This window comes from Terrapene carolina, unplaced genomic scaffold (genome assembly GCF_002925995.2).
Source record: "Terrapene carolina triunguis isolate 2854851 unplaced genomic scaffold, T_m_triunguis-2.0 Scaffold69, whole genome shotgun sequence".
NCBI lineage: Eukaryota > Metazoa > Chordata > Testudines > Emydidae > Terrapene > Terrapene triunguis.
In genome coordinates, this window is record NW_020664420.1 from 37,072,429 (window position 1) to 37,090,437 (window position 18,009).

Genomic DNA, 18,009 nt, shown 5'->3' on the forward strand with positions numbered 1-18,009 from the left:
TCCTCACCCTGTTTCAGAGAGTAAGCCCAGCCACCCTGCAGAGAAACCTCATTTCCACCGCTTGCACCCGCGAACTCATCCTTTTGGTCATTACCCAAAGTTCATGACCAAAGAAGGTTCAGAGTAAAAATCTGTTCTTCTGAACCTTGCATGGAATGCAGACCTCAGCCCCAGGAAGCTAAGGAGCAACAGGAGAAGTCATTGTGAGGGACTCATTTAGTCTTGTTGTAATAAAATTTGTTCTACTTCTCAAGTGAGTGTTTGTGTCTGTATATTTATCACAGTCTCTTTACTGTCCAGAGTGAAACACATTAGAAATGGGGTTGGAGAGCACTTTAAACACTGAATTATTTCATCTTTCATGTGTTAGTACCTTATCTCTCTCACTTAATAAGCCCCTAGGTCCATTACTTTGCCTTTTTCTAGCAGAGTTGACAGATCTTCCACCCCAGCTTGTCCCCTTCCTTGCCACCCACCCACACATGTAAATTTTTGCATGCTTTATTTTGCAATGACTAAATAGGTGAAATAGTCAGCATTGTGCTGATTATTACATTGCTTCAAAAATACTTAATTTTCCAGCCCAATCTCAGGAAAGAGCTGTTTACTTCAAAAGGAGATCTCTGAACTGAGACATAAAAAGAGCAAAATTATCTGCTTCTACAAGTTCCTTGCATAACGACAGCGTCTCCTGACAAACAAAGAACAATTGTGACAAATACTAAATGCACAACATTTCAGACACAATTATAATGATCAAAAAGATTTGAATAGGATATGCTCCATGTCAAAGTCCAAGAAATACTTCAGAAAGGTCTAATTCTTATTATAGTTGCATATGGATTAGACAGCATCTGTTTATGCATGTATAATAATCTGATTCTTAGCAGGATTAACTCCACTACAGTATACATTAAATTGTGCAGTGAGACATAAATTAGTAGTGGGTAGCCTCTGACTTGCTAAAACTTACTCACATGAGCAAACCCATTGATTTCTGGGTAGCTACTCACCTAAGTAAATTTACTCTTGGTAGAAGTGTTTGTGTTTCTCTGCTTTCAGTACATCTGTGTCTCCATCTTTTTTTCATCTTTTTGCTTGTTAATCCTTTTACAGTGCACTTGATAGTAATTGTGTTTATGCAAATCTCATTTTGTCCAAAGTTTTTATTAGCCAGTTACTGTCTTGGGTATATAAGAGCATGAAATGATCTCAACGTTATATTGTAGTGCATGGAATCAGGTGCCTAATAAAATCCAAAGACCCTACTAGTGCATGTAATTTCTGTTATGAAACTTACACATTTCATAACCATAGAATTTTTGTCATCTTTTTTAACCTTTTTTGCAGTTACAGTTCTTTGTGTTTTGGAATGAGCTAGGCGTTTTGGGGTTTTATTAGTGATGTCTTTAATGGTATAACAAAACTTTGCAATGGGCCAATCAGGTGCCAGACTAAAATTCTATTTCCATAATTAGATAAGAAAGTATTGCTTTGTGTATCAAGTGCTCATGTACAGTTCTCCAAAACATTAAATAAAACTCTGTTCCTTATTTTGGATATTGCCAAATATAATGCAACTACTTTTGTTTTCTGGTTTCGTGCCTGGTTCTTCAAGTTGCTGAGTACCTCTGACAAACACCCATAAATCCTACTGAAGTCACCTCAACATCATGCAAGATCAGGCACTCATTTTTGTAGTCAAGGTGAAATAAATTAATAAAGTGCATAATAGGGGTGAGGGTAACTTATGCAAACTTCAGAAACCGTTTTTAATTTGGCTCTCTGCAAAGGAACATATTTACTGCAATGCACATGCTCTGTCATGGAAAAATAGCTTCCAACAGTACATGGTGTGTTTGAATCAGAACTAAAAAATATATATAGCCTCCCAAAACAATCTTGCTTTATTTACTTTTATTTTTGCTATCTTTTGTGTCATGTAAATGAGCATATAATCCGTTATTTTAATGCTGTCACAAAATTATGTGAAATGGGTATCAGATTATTAAATACTAACTACTGTTTGCTGTATCAGATTAGTATCAAGCTAATACATCGAGCCCCTCTACATGTCATAATACACAAGTATAGTAATCTAGCGTGTCATGATTTAGCATGGTGGATCTAACTTGATCTGTCTTTTGCCATCTTGTGGTGTTTTAATAAAACCAGGAAGCTACTTCTATTGCACAAGAGAGTTTGATGGACAGTCTAGTTCCCATGTTCATTCCTGTAATGCAGGAGAGCTGGATTTGATTATTAGTCTCATTCTCTTACTGTTGAACATGAACCAAAAAGGCTCCCATCATCCGCTTGCAGATTGAGTGTAAGGCTCTCACCTTGTTGTTCATAGGTATTGCTGATCATAGGTAGAATATGAACATCCACTGTTCTAATCCCCTTACATATAAATAGTAAACGTGAAGTTTTGGGAGAAAAGGAGGCCATGAGTCTAGCCACCCGTTTGACTAGTTTGTAGCCTGTCATTTTTTCCTGCAAGTGCTTATGTAGCTCTTTCTAACAATGTGTTCATGACCGCAGTCTCCACTGCTATCTTTGGATGTCCATTTATTGTTATTATTTATTTTATTAACCAAAAGAGCTTACAGAGTAAAAATTTTAAAAGCATCTAAGCAATTTAGGATTGTAAGTGCCATTTTGAAAAGTTGCTTAGGCATTTTAGAGCCTAAGACCTCCTTGACTTGCCAGGTCAACCTACATCCCAAACTGCCTAAACCAGTAATGAATAATTTACCCCCAGTTGAAAGACGCAACAGAGAGAAGAAGGACAATAAACAAGTGGTCAAGGTGACCATCTAATGTATCTTTCTAATACAATTCTTGATAACACAACTGTGTTCTTTTTTAGTCTTAAATATCCACTGTGTAAAACAATTCCTCATGAACTCTTGGTGTTCATAGAATCATAAAATATCAGGGTTGGAAAGGACCTCAGAAGGTCATCTAGTCCAACCCCCTCCTCAAAGCAGGACCAATCCCCAGACAGATTTTTGTCCCAGATCCTTAAATGGCCCCCTTAAGGATTGAACTCACAACACTGGGTTTAGCAGGCCAATGCACAAACCACTGAGCTATCCCTCCTCCCAGAAAAAGTGAGGCCCCCGCTTTCATGGTCTGTATTCATACTGAAAATCCAGATCAAGCGAGCTTTTGCCCTTCTGCTTCACGGAAGGTTTCTGTCCTCCCTGAGCTCGCCTTAGAGCTCAGAGTTCTCTTAGCTTCACTTCATTTCCTCTTGTCAGATATATCTGGTGATAGCAGAACCTCCAGACCTTTTCCCATCCCTGCTTATAACTCTTCATTATTCTTGTTGCATTCTCCTGTACCTTTTTCATTTCTATAATATCCGGTCTGCAGTGTGGTGCTCCCAACTGTGCACAGTTTTCTATATATGATCTCCTATTTTGGGTTCTCTTCTGGCACACTTCTTGCTCAAAATATATGGTATATTAGGCAACTAGAGGAGATAGTGAAGTGATTTGGGTTGTGGTGCTGTCAGTGTGCGAATTATACACAGTTCTATGTCTAAAGGTATGCAGTTCTGTTTGTCCTCCTTCTCGCCCAGAGGATGCAATGTGTGTGGCTTTCTCAGTGACCAGTAAAGCTACTGAATTGAATAAATGTTCATTCGGACATATTGCAAAGAAGAACAAGGTGTTGCTGTTTGATGGAAGGAAGCAACTTCATGGCAGGGGTTGGTCTCTGCCCACCCTTTGCCAATAAAATTCACAAAGTAGGGGGTGCTCTTATATCCCAAGTTGTTCTGAATACCCCAGGTGGCATTTATCTTGACGGTGACTGTTTTTCTTGGATGAGCACTCAGCCTCTCTCATCTAGGTCTTTATCACCTGCAGATTGAAATACTCCTGTTTGTGCTACATGATGCTACATTTGAACATATACAAGCTATACTGGCTGCAGAGTATAGTGGCTGATATGGGTCTAACTGTAGGGATCATGTTACATCTGTGCACCATAGATTGCATTAGCTTCCTATTTGCTGGTGGGTACAGTTCAAGTGTTGATTATGACTCTGTAAAATATCATGTGGTTTGGGTCCCTGCTATCTGAGAGACTGCCCCTCTTTCTCCTGGTTGTTCATTACTGCAGAGGAGAACAGCTGGTGTGTTTGAACAAACAGTTTCTAGATTTGAGCTTCCGAGGTTGGTGCAGTGCAGGAAAAATTTACTCAAATTTGTTTTCTCTATTGATTCAAGGGACTTCACATCTGTTACACACCATCCCCTGAAGGCTAACTGAGCTGTCGTCTTAGGCTTTTGCCTATCAGACTGGGGACAGGATATACTGGTGTTTTAATTTTGTTTTTAATTTCCAGTGGTTGAGAATCTTTTTAGTTAACACTCATTAATTTTTTTGGTTTTAAAATAACATGCTCCCAGAAATGAATGTAATAGATGCAATTTTATAAATCCTAAATAGAGACCTATATGAATTATAGTGTCTGTACATGATTGCATGAGGCAAAAGCAAACTAAATTTCATTTGTTTGTCCATTTTAAATTGGAAGCTAATGACCAAATTTTCATAATTGCAGTAATAAACCTTCCAATTTGTTCATGCAGACTGGACAGCTGTGTATGCCAGTATGGAATTAGGATGCAGTTACCTGTGTGTTGTGTGCAAAAATGTGTCTGTCTTTATGTAATTTCTTTGAGGTTTGTTTTTTATTTAATGTTGTAAAGTATTTGAATACATAGCTGCTTTATCTACAACATTTTATATGCTTTTAGATATTTAATTACTTCCTTTTATATCTGATGATCAAGTGAAGGATTCATAGCTGATAGGGTGTAGGCTCCCTGCGCATTACTGCTGACGCCTCAACAGTCTGATACAGAGCCCACCGAAGTCCATAGAAAGACTTCCACGGACTTCAGTGGGTTTTGGATCAAGACATAAATCCTGAGCTGCATTATTCCTACTGTTCCAGATTTAAGCATTAGTCAGAAGAAAATGGATCTGCCAAACATTCCAGAAGTAAGAACATAGGAATGGCCATACTGGGTCTTCTGACAATGGCCAATGCCAGGTGTCCCAGAGAGAATGAACAGGATAGGAAATCATCAAATGATCCATCCCCTGTCACTCATTCCCAGCTTCTGGCAAAAGTATGGTGTATGTGGTGACTAGGTGGGGTGATTTGTAGAGGTAAAAGGCCACCTTTACCACCTAAACTGTTTTTCTATCTAATTTTTGTCAAGCTAGTATTAATTCCATAATATTTAAGATGTTCTGTCCTCCTTCCCCACCCACCACTTCTGATATTGTAGTGCAAAAAACAGACTCTGGTGGATTCACAGTAGTCTGCAGAGCCTGTGAATGGAAAAGTATTACCTATGACTTTGCACCATTGGGGAGCAACTCTTTCATTTAATAATGCCATATGAGTAGGTGTTTCAAACCCTGAGAAGACAGTAAAATGATTTAAATGAGAACAGCAGCTGTGATGTGCAAAATCCTGGATCTGTTTTAATGGAAGCAACAGGAGAATGATCCTGTTACCACTTTTATGAGAACCTGTGAAGCTGCTGAATACAATTGGGATTTCTTGGGAAATTACAATGGTGTGATAACTCTAACGCCCACTAATGGAAATACAGTAACTCCTCACTTAAAGTCGTCCCAGTTAACATTGTTTCGTTGTTACATTGCTGATCAATTAGAGAACATGCTCGTTTAAAGTTGTGCAACGCTCCCTTATAACGTCGCTTGGCAGCCGCCTGCTTTGTCCACTGCTTGTGGAAAGAGCAGCCCCTTGCAGCTAGCTGGTGGGGGCTTGGAACCAGCTCCCCTAACAGTTCCACATTCCCCTAAGTTCCCTGTGTGGCAGCCGCCCAGCAGCCTATCAATTGCCGGCAGTTCAGCTGTCCCTCCCCCCACTGCCGTGTGCTGCTCCTGCCCTCTGCCTTGGAGCTGCTCCCCGGAGCCTCCTGCTTGCTGTGCGGGGGGGCTAATGTCAGGATGTCCTCCTCCCCCCTGCTCCTGCACTCCGCTTACAACCTCTTCCATAGAGCGGGGGAACACATGACAGGGCTCAGGACGGAGGAAGCTTCCTGGCAGCAGCTGCCCTCTCAGCTTGCTGATATACCGGTATTTAAAAAGGCAATGTACTTAGGCCTGGTCTACACTGGGGGGGATCGATCTAAGATACGCAACTTCAGCTACGAGAATAGCGTAGCTGAAGTCGACATATCTTAGATCGACTTAGAATCACTTACTTTGCGTCCTCGCGGTGCGGGATCAACGGCCACCGCTCCCCCGTTGACTCTGCTTCCGCCTCTCGCCGTGGTGGAGTTCCGGAGTCGATGGCAGAGCGATCGGGGATCAATCACTACCCGCCAATCCGGCAGGTAGTGTAGACGTATCCTTAGAGTGGGGTCAGTGTACTTAAAGGAGCAATGCACATCTCTCTCTCACACACACAGTGTGTGTCTCTGTCTCTGTCTGCCATGCACTCCATTCATGCTGCCTTGTAGAGTGTGGGCTACATTAACAACAATGAGTTAATCCTTGAGGGCCCAGCCAATTGCTAGTTCCTCATTTAGCAGTAAGGCATTCCCTGGGAAATATCCCACCCTCTGACTTCACCACCTCAACCAAGCTTCACAATCATCATCATTATGTACCAGTATTAAATTGTTTGTTTAAAATTTATACTGTGTGTGTGTGTGTGTGTGTGTGTGTGTGTATATATATATATAGATATATTATAGTTTCTTTTGTCTGGTGAAAAAAATTTCCCTGGAGCCCCATTTACATTAATTCTTATGGGGAAATTGGATTCACTTAACATTGTTTCGTATTTTTCAGGAACATAACTACGTTAAGTTGCTGTACTAGTAAATATCCGACTCCTTTCTGGTCTCACATCTAAGTGTTTTTTGGTTTGCCAGTCTCTGACTTTTGTCTTAATGGATCTCCTCTGTGGTTTTTATGAACTACTTATTATCTCCTGATCAGAAAGAGCATGAAGGTTATGCAAATCACTTTTCAATGACAACTATTTCTTTTGGAAAAAATCCCAGTGACTCTGTAAACTGTGTGGTTTTATTTAAAGGTCCCTTTCAAGTATTAAATAAGAGACTGCTCTGAGATGTAGCAACCCATTCATCCCTCTCAGCAAAAATATTGGTACACATTTTTTAAAAAATTTGTGAATCATTGATAATGGCTTGGATCAGATTCTCAGCATAATATAAAGAAGTTGTAATTACAAGGTGAATTTATCTTTTCTGGACTTGGTAATTATCAGGCAATGTCGGGCCTTTTGAAAGCCTGTCTTTCCATTAATTCAGGTAAACTTGCTGTTAAAAACACGGAAGAAGAGAGATCACTGTTAAAACAAAATTGTAACTCTAAGTAGTTTTGATTTTTGTTTTCACACTTATTAGCCCATGTCAACTAAAGATAAAGGACTTGATTGTGTTTTGCCCTGAATGGTATGTGATAGGATTCCTTTATACCCTTGCACAGGGGCTGGGCATATTCTGGTCCCTTGTGCTCCCTGAGCATGTGGATTCCATGAGACCCAAGTTTTATCTCACTCTCTACTGGCTAAGGATCTGAATCTGTGTTGGGGGAGTGTACACTGCATCCTAGTGAAAGGTGGTGGAGGTCTACACACCCTGTACCCTGCGATCTCTCACTAGGGCTCCTCGTCTTCCTCAAAGCAGGACAGACCCTAAATAGCTCTATAGTAATGCTTTGTTGATCTGTTTGCCCATTCAAGGAGAGCTGTGGCATGCAGACCTCTTATCTCTCCCTTCTATCATTAGTCCACTGTAAGTGGTTTATACTGTACTGGGGAAAGATTTTGATCCCCCGTTTGGATCTTGTTATGAATTACTTGGAAATAGGTGAAGATATTGAAAAAAGAGTAAACGGGGGGAGGCAGGGTCACGTATTCAGAAAACCTGGCAGAAAATTTCAACGAGCTGATGTAATTTTCTCTATTAGTCCAGGAGTCTTAATATGTAGCGATGACCTGTAGTTACTAAGGGAATCCCCAAGCATGGTGCACATGACAGACTATCCCGAGGGAGGGAAGGGGAGGAGAGAGCGAGAGAGAGAGATGGGGGGTAAAAGGGAAGATGATAATGGCATCTCCAGCACTTGCTGGAATTCATTGAATGCACTTTATGTAACTTGCCTCTAGAACAATAGCACCTGTCTAGTATGTGTCTTAGGCTAGGTCTACACTACAGCGGGGGGTCGACCTAAGATACGCCACTTCAGCTACGTGAATAGCGTAGCTGAAGTGGCGTATTTTAGGTCGACTTACCTGGCTGTGAGAACGGCGGCAAGTCGACCGCTGCCGCGCCGCTGTCGACTCCGCTACCGCCTCTTGCCGCGGTGGATTTCCGGAGTCGACGGTAGAGCCATCAGGGATCGATTTTATCGCGTCTTCACTAGACGCGGTAAGTCGATCCCCGATAGACCGATTGCTACCCGCCGATCCGGCGGGTAGTGAAGACGTGCCCTTAGATGTGTTTCTAGTTTTTATTGGAAAGAGTGACAGTCAGTTTTGGAATCCCCTCTCATCCTGGATTTCAGTGGTTTTTCATAATATACACTCTTCAGCTTTTTAAACTATGACAGGACCTATCTGCAGGGCCGCCCAGAGGATTCAGGGGGCCTGGGGCAAAGCAATTTCAGGGGCCCCTTCCATAAAAAAAAGTTGCAATACTATAGAATACTATATTCTTGTGGGGGACCCTGCGGGGTCTGGGGCAAATTGCCCCATTTGCCCCCCCCCCCTCTCGGCGGCCCTGCCAATCTGAGGTTATGCTAAAATAATTGCTTTATTCTCTCTTCCATTAGCTGGTTTGTGATGAAGCTTACAGCCTTTTATGATTATATTTTTCCCTGTCCTATAGTTGCCTGCAGTCATATTGTATGGGAATATTCTATTACTACAAACAGAAGTGTAACTGTGGAAAATGGTAATGATTTGCACCTTTTCTCTGAATAAATCCAGTGCACTTTCCAAAGGTGGGTAACTGTTACCATCCCCACTTCATAGATAAAGAAATGGAGGTGTAAGCTTAGTCTGCTTCTGCTTTCCACATTGGACACCAGTTGTATCTAGCTCATTACAAATACAGAAGTTTGTTGTTCAAACACAGTGGCCTGCAGAGACATGGCTCATCCGATAGCCATTTTGGATTAACTCCTTGGATGGGGCTCCCTTTCCAAACTAAGTATTAAATTAACTTTATTTCCTCCTACTCCAAAACTATTCTCAAAACTCCCAGATTTATTCCTTACACACTGGAATATGAGCCCACACTGCATAGGAATACAGTGTGCCTCAAGCAATGTTTTTTTGGACCCTCTTACTTATGTGGTTGGGATTTCACAAAATGCCATGTTAGAGAAAACTGTAGTCTTTGATCTCTTGCCATTTTAAAAAAAACCCTCCTCTCAGCATGGTTCATTCTCATCATCTTAATCATAGACTGAAGGATAATATTTTAGGTTAGTTTTCCTTTTCTTTCATAGATGTACTGGCTATTTATATCTCAGATCTTTAAGATTCTACCAATTACTTGAGCTAGCCTTATGTTTAGGGGGAGAAAAGGGGTGTAGGGAATAATGAGTCATGTACATTCACTACGTCTCTTGTAAGTGTCTTGTAAACACACTGGTATGTGAGAGACTGTATCCATAGTACATGTTTTTTAAATGAAAACTTCCACTTTTATCTGCTGGCTAATCTTTTTATGACTGAAGATTAGAGAACAAAGTTCAAATTAATATTCTCTATAATTATTTTTATCACACTTTAATGAATTTCTGTTTACAAATTTATATATCGGACTGGGTGACAAGGAATTTGAACTTTGGTTCAAAAGAGCTGAAGTTCAGATTATATCTTTTCTGTCCTGTAAATCCACTCAGAATGGGCATTGACTATTCTGAATTTTTTAATATAAATTGTCACAGCATATTTGTCTGAGATGTTTTGTTTGCCAATTGAAAGTCTAAAGATTGAATCAATTTGAAACAAGTCATAAAGAATATAAACAATAAATGAGGAGAGATTTGAAATTTCCAGCCTGGATAATAAATACCATGTGTAGTGCTTTTCTTCACATTTTCTGGTTCAATTTGTGTCTGACATACTTTTTCTTACACTCCAATTTCACGGTGAAAAGGTCCACAGAAGGGAAATGAAGACTTTTTTACAGGCACAATGAGACAGAGAGAAAAAGAGGTGACACAAACTAGAATTATTGAGCCTGGAAAGAAGCATTAGAGAGGACTTGACTGAGGTATTTAAAGAAATAAAAGGTAGTCCCTTTATAACTGGATCAGACCCCTCCTCTCTGTACATCCACTAAATAATATCAGAAGAACCAAGAGGTCACTCAGTTATTTTAAATGGTCAGTAATTTAGAATAATTAGAGGAAATTATGCTTTATGGAGCATATATGATGTGTGTGGAATTACTGGATATCAGAAGCGATACTACCATGAAAAGATACTAAGAGTTGAATAAGTCTGATCAATAACTATAACTGTACATGCTAAAAGAACACAAATCACACGTCATGTATATGCTGATCACTATAGGTGTCAGGAAGGAATCACTCTCCCTATTCCCCATCTCGATAAAGCACTGCACACTTGGTTAGATGTACTGGGTTACCCAGAGTGCTGTAAATGTACAGAAGTACATAGAAAGACACGTTCTCTGTCTGGAAGAGCAACCAATCTAACCTGAACAAGGCATGGGACAAGAGCACACATGGGACAGTGCAAGGGATTTGAAGTGCGGCTTCAAAGGAGGAAGGGGATGGAGCTTGACACCAAGTGGGATATGGGAAGTTTTTTTCCCAAGCATAGGGGATGGCATGAAAGATGATGCAAAATCAAGTGAAAGAAGTTTACAGAGTGAGCAAGTAGGAGAGAAGGTAAGAAGGTAAAGTAAAGAGGTTTTGAAGAATTTTCACTGTCCTTTGAAAAACAAGGGGAGGGATAGCTCAGTGGTTTGCGCATTGGCCTGCTAAACCCAGGGTTGTGAGTTCAGTCCTTGAGGGGGCTATTTAGGGATCTGAGGCAAAAATCTGAGGATTGGCCCTGCTTTGAGCAGGGGGTTGGACTAAATGATCTCCTGAGGTCCCTTCCAACCCTGAGATTCTATGATCAGATATTAGTCATTTCTAGAAGCAGGATGCTTGACTGGATATACCCAAGTGCTGCTTCTGTCTGGCAAATCCTATGTTCTTATAATGACAAATATTAATTATTAGTTGATAATCCTGGTTTTTAATGTAAAATTGTACAAATATAATTAAAATATAATCTAGGGGTCAGTTACATTGGTATTCATAGTAACTCCACTGTCTTTAATGGAGGTACTCTAGATTTATTTTGCTGTAAATGAGAATCAAGCCTTGAGTGAATACCTGATTTGTTTCTTAGATTACACTGATATAGTTTGTTGTTATCTGTGTGGATAGCCATTGCCAATGTTCATGTGTCGAATTACTCCATCCTTCTCTTACCCTTAACTTTTAAAGTTATTTTTATGTTAGCAATGCTACCACATGCTTTGTGTAAGTTTTGGCTCTGATCTCTTTGGAGAAACTACTTGTACAGGAAATGGGACTGTCTTTTGAGATTTATTTTAAAATTATGATGCTGTATATGTAATTTTTAAAGATACAGTAAAACCAAAATATTAATATTGAGATATTCAGTATTCTTATCATCTGTGCAAGGATTTACATCTGCAATTTCCCCACATGTTAAGAGCAATGTACCCAAAAGTCTTTTAGCAAATTTACTTGTGCACATAAAAGTGTAGATAAACTATTTTTTTGGTTTGTCCAAAATTGACTGGTTGGCTCACCTGTATGTTATAGGATTGTATAATAGCAAGTTGAATTATGATGTTCCAATCAATTACTCTTATAAGCTTTTATAAAAAGAAACACCCGTTCTGGTCATCATTCAGGCTTTTGTTTACATAATTTACTCAATTGTGCATTTTTTGGACTTCTTAACGCAAGTGTGTGTATTTTGAAATGGTAAAGTAAAATATGAATCATGTTAGTAATTCAACACCTAAATTTTAAAGTGACTAGCATTTTTGGATGCCTGGATTTTTTTATGTACAAGTTGACACTTCTTAAAGGGGCCTAATTTTCAGAAGTGCTGAGCACCTGCCCTCTGAAAATCAGGCCCCTTTAAGATCCAGATTAGGTACCCAAAATCATTAGTTACTTTTGAAACTTTAGGCCCAACTGTGTAAAGTGCATCTTATACAGAGACTATGCACAATAGTAGAAAAAAGATCTAGGGTAAAATTTTCAAAAGTGCATAAGTGGTTTAGAAATCTGTGTCCCATTTACAGAACTGACATAGGCACTTGGGAACCTAAATCCCACTGAGCTCCTAAGTTCCTAAATCCATTTTGAAAATAGGATTTAGGCTCCTAAGTCAGTTAGACTAGGGATAAAATTTTCAAAAGTGCCTATCTTTCCTATATAGATAAGCTATTTAAATGCTTTCTTTGGTTACCCATCAAATATCTATACCAAATATGTTATGACATATGATACCAATATATTTGATGTAGCATTAAATATTAAAACAGCAACTTTTGAATGAAACTTCACTTGTTTCTTGTAACAGTGAAAATGCTATAGTGTCATAAATGAGAGGAAATAGTGCTGTTGGAGAATGCTCAGTTGTAGAGAAAGAGAGGCTCCTATTTGCAATTAAGATAATTGATGGTAGAGGGAGCATTTTGTATGGAGAAGGTGAGCTGTAGTATTTCACCCTCTCGAGACTGAATTATTGTAACTCCTACGACCTAGATTTGTCAGGCAAAGCCCATCACACTCTAGTCCATCTTGAATACAAACAGTCCTCCACCACTTGAACATGACTAGCAATGATGATACAAGAGTAGATAGCGAGGCTTGGCAGAATTTAATTTTTTTTGTTTCTTTTTAAGTGTGATTTTTTTATTTTTACCAATTTTTAGATTTTCACAGTTGCGGTAAATTGAGGGGTCAGGCAATAATTGTTTCATGACAGTAGATGTTGAGATTCAAAATGTTACAGATTTATAACAGTCAAAACTCAAATGTCAAAATATACAAATTAAATAGCCTGACCTCAAACTCTGTGTTTTCAAGCTGCATTTTTCTTACTTTGCCTATCTAAATTTCTTTATTATTGATGGAAATATTTTTTGTCTGTTTGTTTGTGTTTGTGTGGTGAAATCAACATTTACCAATAAAAAGCTAATCCAAAACTGTGCGCTAGTTTCTGACTCCTTGTTTGCTTTTTATTCAATTAAATTCAGGGTCTTAGTCCAAATCTTTAAGATTGGGCCTAGGCTACCTGATTGCTGAACTCACTGACCACTGACTCACTGACCAGAAATGCCTCTGTTGAAAGACTTGGGAGCTGGAGGCAGGGCATTTTCAATGCTGGTCCAATCCTAGTCTATGGAATACTGTATCAGAAGACATCAGAATAAGGTCTAATTGGACTATTTTCAAAGCTCAGTGCAAAACTTTTTTGAGCAGAAGCTCACCTGCAATAACAGAAGTTGAAGAATTATGTTGGAGGAGGCAGAGAATATAGTGGAGTGGGAGAGAAGGAGAAAGAAAGACTAATACAGGGAGAAAGATCCAAGTGTAAGGGGACAAACTATAGGATGGCAAGGGTAGAGACCATATCAGATAATATTTATGCTTATCTTAATATTGCATCTGGAGCTTAGATACTGTAGTGCTTAGCATCTGATAAATACACCATAGACAGATCTGTCACATAGCGAATGCTGTTCTTGTATGAATACAGTTCTCTCTGTAGCTGCTATTTCTGAAGAGAGTTGACCTGTACTATTTGTGAAACAACATACTGACTGAACAACAGACAATAAAGTTCTTGGCACAAGATAAGAGTCTTACAGTAGATAGATTATGACTGATAGAATTCTGTGTGTGTATAAATTATTCAAAATATTTCAAACAAGTTGTATACAAGTTAATACTTTGTAGATGTGTTTGCTAAAAGAGCCAAAAAGTTGCACTATTTGAAAGTTCATTTGGACTTGACTAGCAAAACAAAATTACTAATAAAATCCTGAACTAAACTAAAATATTTTTGTGTTCTTTAGAAATACACTTACCATAACTTGCAGTGAAAAATAATATATCATTTAATCAGGGGTGAAAGTAACTTAAAGGACTTAGCAGTACGCAGGGCCAGGGTCCTGAGCAGGGGACGGGGCCTCAACCGGAAGGGGGTGGGGCCTCAACCGGAAGAGGCGGGAACTTTAAATCTGGCAGCGGGGCTCTGGCACTGATTTAAAGGGCTTGGGGCTCCGCTGCAGTAGCAGTGGCCGGGAGCCCTGGGCCCTTTAAATCACCACTGGAGCCCAAGGACTTCTGGCCACCGCCACTACCCTGGGGCTCCAGCAGTGGGGCTCTGGCGCCAATTTAAAGGGCCTGGGGCACCAGCTGCTGCTGCCTGGAGCCCAGGGCCCTTTTAAATTGCCGGCCTAGGGAAGCTGCCCCCTGCCGGTACGGTCAGCTGTGTACCAGCTCTTGTCGGTACGCCATACCATACCGTACCAGCTTACTTTCACCTCTGCATTTAATGGAACTTTGTGTTTGAGCAAAAATTTTATTTTACAAAAGGTATATGTGTTTTTAATTGAGTTTATATCTATATACGGTAACTCCTCATTTAATGTTGTAGTTATGTTCCTGAAAAATGCGACTTTAAGCGAAACTATGTTAAGCGAATCCAGTTTCCCCATAAGAATTAATGTAAATAGGGGGGCTTAGGTTCCAGGGAAATTTTTTTTTGCCAGACAAAAGGCATTATATACATTTTAAACAATTTTAAACAAGCAATTTAATACAGGTATTAAACAGGCTGGCAGCCCCCCTCAGCTCCCCTATTCTCCCCCTCCCCCCGCGCCTCCCACCCGCCCACGGACCCCACAGATCAGCGCCTTCCCCCTGCTCCCCCCACCTCCTGCCCGCAGTAATCAGCTGTTTTGCAGCATTCAGGAGGCTGGGGGGAGAAGCGAGGATGTGGCGCGCAGCCTCCCCGCTCCCTCTCCTGCCTCCTGCCCATGGCAATGAGCTGGTTTGCGGCGTTCAGGAGGCAGGGGAGGGAGGAGGAGCCTGCGCGCTGCGTCCTCGCTCCTCCCTGCTCCCCCCAGCCTCCTGAACGCCACAAACCATCTGATTGCTGCAGGCAGGAGGCGGGGGGAGCTGGGGGAAGACGCTGAACCGCGGGGTCCGCCGGCAGGCGGGAGGCGCTGGGGTGCGGGGAGTAGGGGAGCTGATGGGGGACTGCCAGCCGTAGACAAAGCAGGCGGCCAAACGACGTTCTAGCGGAGCATTGCACAACTTTAAACGAGCATGTTCTGTAATGGAGCAGGGACATAAGATCGAAACAACGTTAAGCGAGAGGACGTTAAGTTCAGAGTTACTGTATCAGTAGATCTATTGATAGATATAAAATCAATTAAGAGTGCATATATCATTTTTTTAAAATAAAATGTATTTTATATTGCCTCATGTGATTTGTAGGATTTGTTCTCTGCTTACTCTCCAGTATTACTCTCAGCATCCAGTCTGCCATAACAGTTATACCAGCTGTAACTCACATCCCGCTGATTCTGTTTTGAGCTGTAGATGCAAAAACCAACCACATGAGTCCCTGTGGCTCTCTAATTTGATAGTTTCCAACTCAAATGTTATAATAAAACTACCTCCTGAAAGATGCCACAGCATCAAACTGAGTTATCTTGACATCTCTTCGTGTCATTGTTTCTGATCTTATTACAAGAATTCCCTTGTAACACAGGCAGATACATAGCATCAAACTTTTAAAATTTAGGTTCTCAGCTGTAAAAATGCACATGAACAGGCCATTGCATAGGCAAATACTGTATTTGCATTCAAACTGATATTTCCACATGCAGCTACCTGTGTGTACATATAAATATGTTGTTTGCACAAACAATTTATGTGGGCATGCACAGCTTTTGTGGGTATAGTTGAAGATCTGAGAATTGAAATATTAGACAATTATGTTAACAGGTATATAAATAAATATCATGAATGTTAGAAATGGTAATCTTAACTCTAAACCTGTTTTTTTTTTTTTTTTTTTTTTAGTTTCTGTTCTATATTGTAGTGTAGCCACTTGTACTTATATGGAATACGTGTCTTGCAGAATACGTGTTTGTATTCCAATATTGCATTATATTGGTTTGCTTCCTAATAAAATTCTTTAAAAAATCTTGATAACTATGAAATATATCTAAATCTATCTTATTGTTCCATTAAGGTCCTGGTATTGACAACAGGACATCTTCACCACAGGATAATTCTTTTCCATGGGACGATTCAATCTTCAACATATCCATACATGCTGCAATTCGACATGGAAAGTGGAAACTACTAACTGGGTATCCAGGTAATGAAATGATTATTTTTTCCCTAGAGGTTTACCTCTACTGCCAGTTCATCCCATTTCATACGTAATAAACTTTGCATTTCCATAATTTACTCTCTTTCTCAACTTTCATGATTTACTATGTAATGTAAAAACCAGGAGGGCGGAGCCTCGTTTAAAAGTAGGAAAATATTTACAATATATTCCTTGAAGTCATGGTTTTTGAATCTCTGTTTATGTGCTTACATTGCAGTGGGAAAACCAGATTCCTGGAGGCAACTCCAGTTTAATTTCTTTGAAATTAAACAAGTCATATTAAACACCGAGTCCCAAGTATGAGGCTACTCTTTCCCTGTGTGTCTGAGATCTAATTCCTTATCTGCTCCTATTTCTGTAGGCTGCAGCCACTGGTTCCCACCACCACCTTTGTTCAGTGAGTCAAAGATTCTATCATCTGACCCACCAACAAAGAAACTTTGGCTTTTTGATGTTGTTAAAGATGCTGAGGAGAGAAACGACTTGTCTGAAAAATATCCTGGCGTTGTGAAAAAACTGCTCTCCCGGCTGCAGTACTACTATAAACACTCTGTGCCTGTGTTCTACCCTGACGATGACCCCCGTTGTGACCCAGCAGCAACTGGAGCCTGGGGGCCTTGGATGTAGAATACTACATTTGCAGCCTGAAAAATACAACTGTGGTGGAAATTGCGGACTGAGGGTCCTCGTCACATATTTTGACCTCATTTCTTTTACCCTTTTAACTGTGATTTCATCCCTTGGGTTATTCAATTCTACTTCTTCTTAAGCAGTATTGAGGATCTAATTTCACCCCCTGATTGTACTAGAAACACTGTTAAAATAATAAATCTGTCATTCTGATGTTCTTTGTCAGTGATAAGTCTCTAAAATGGAGGGTTAAAGCTGCTGGCCAGCTGGGAAATATTACTTCACTTGGAAAGTTCTAATGAGTCACAGAGGCAAGGCTACCCACTTCTTTCATATTTAAAGTCACATGTTTGATTTCATGCTTGCCAGTGGCCAAATCTTATAGGAGGCTAACACAGAGGTTTAAAAAAAAAAATAGGAGAAAGAAGCCAGTTTCTGAGTTCAGCTGTCATTACATTTTCTCAGCTTTGCCATACAAATCTGTCCAGTAATGGATGCATTCAGAAGTCTCTAAGTACAAGCCTCCTCCCACTGGGCAACAAAAGATCTAGCTATACACTTGTCCACTGTTGACATATGGTTAGAGCATTGGTTTGATTTTATGCCCACCTTGGCTGTGAGTACCAAATCTTTAGGGCTTTTGTGCCTTTGTTATCACAGCAGAGACTGCCTTCATCTAATAGTCAGCTATCAGACATCCCTTCATTTTGCATTGCCTTTTCCAGTTCATTTCTTCTTGCTTGTGCTTCACAGTGCAGTTTTGAATTCTTGTGCAGGAGATTCAAGCACTTTTCTTTGCCAGCTAAAGCACAATGTGGAGGTTGCAAGTGATGGTAGTACTGCTTCATCTATCT

At 40.1% G+C, this 18,009-nt stretch overlaps 1 protein-coding gene across 1 annotated transcript in view; it reads left to right on the plus strand.

Annotated features, from left to right (window-relative positions):
- The window catches only part of ARSB (arylsulfatase B), a 113,572-nt gene extending 96,204 nt beyond the window's left edge, over nt 1-17,368 (plus strand). Inside the window, exons 7-8 of the mRNA XM_026649255.2 lie at nt 16,382-16,510; nt 16,887-17,368. Of these exons, the coding sequence (XP_026505040.1) occupies nt 16,382-16,510; nt 16,887-17,152 (395 nt within the window). The 3' untranslated portion in view covers nt 17,153-17,368. The remainder of the gene's footprint in view (nt 1-16,381; nt 16,511-16,886) is intronic.
- The last annotated feature ends 641 nt before the right edge of the window (nt 17,369-18,009 follow it).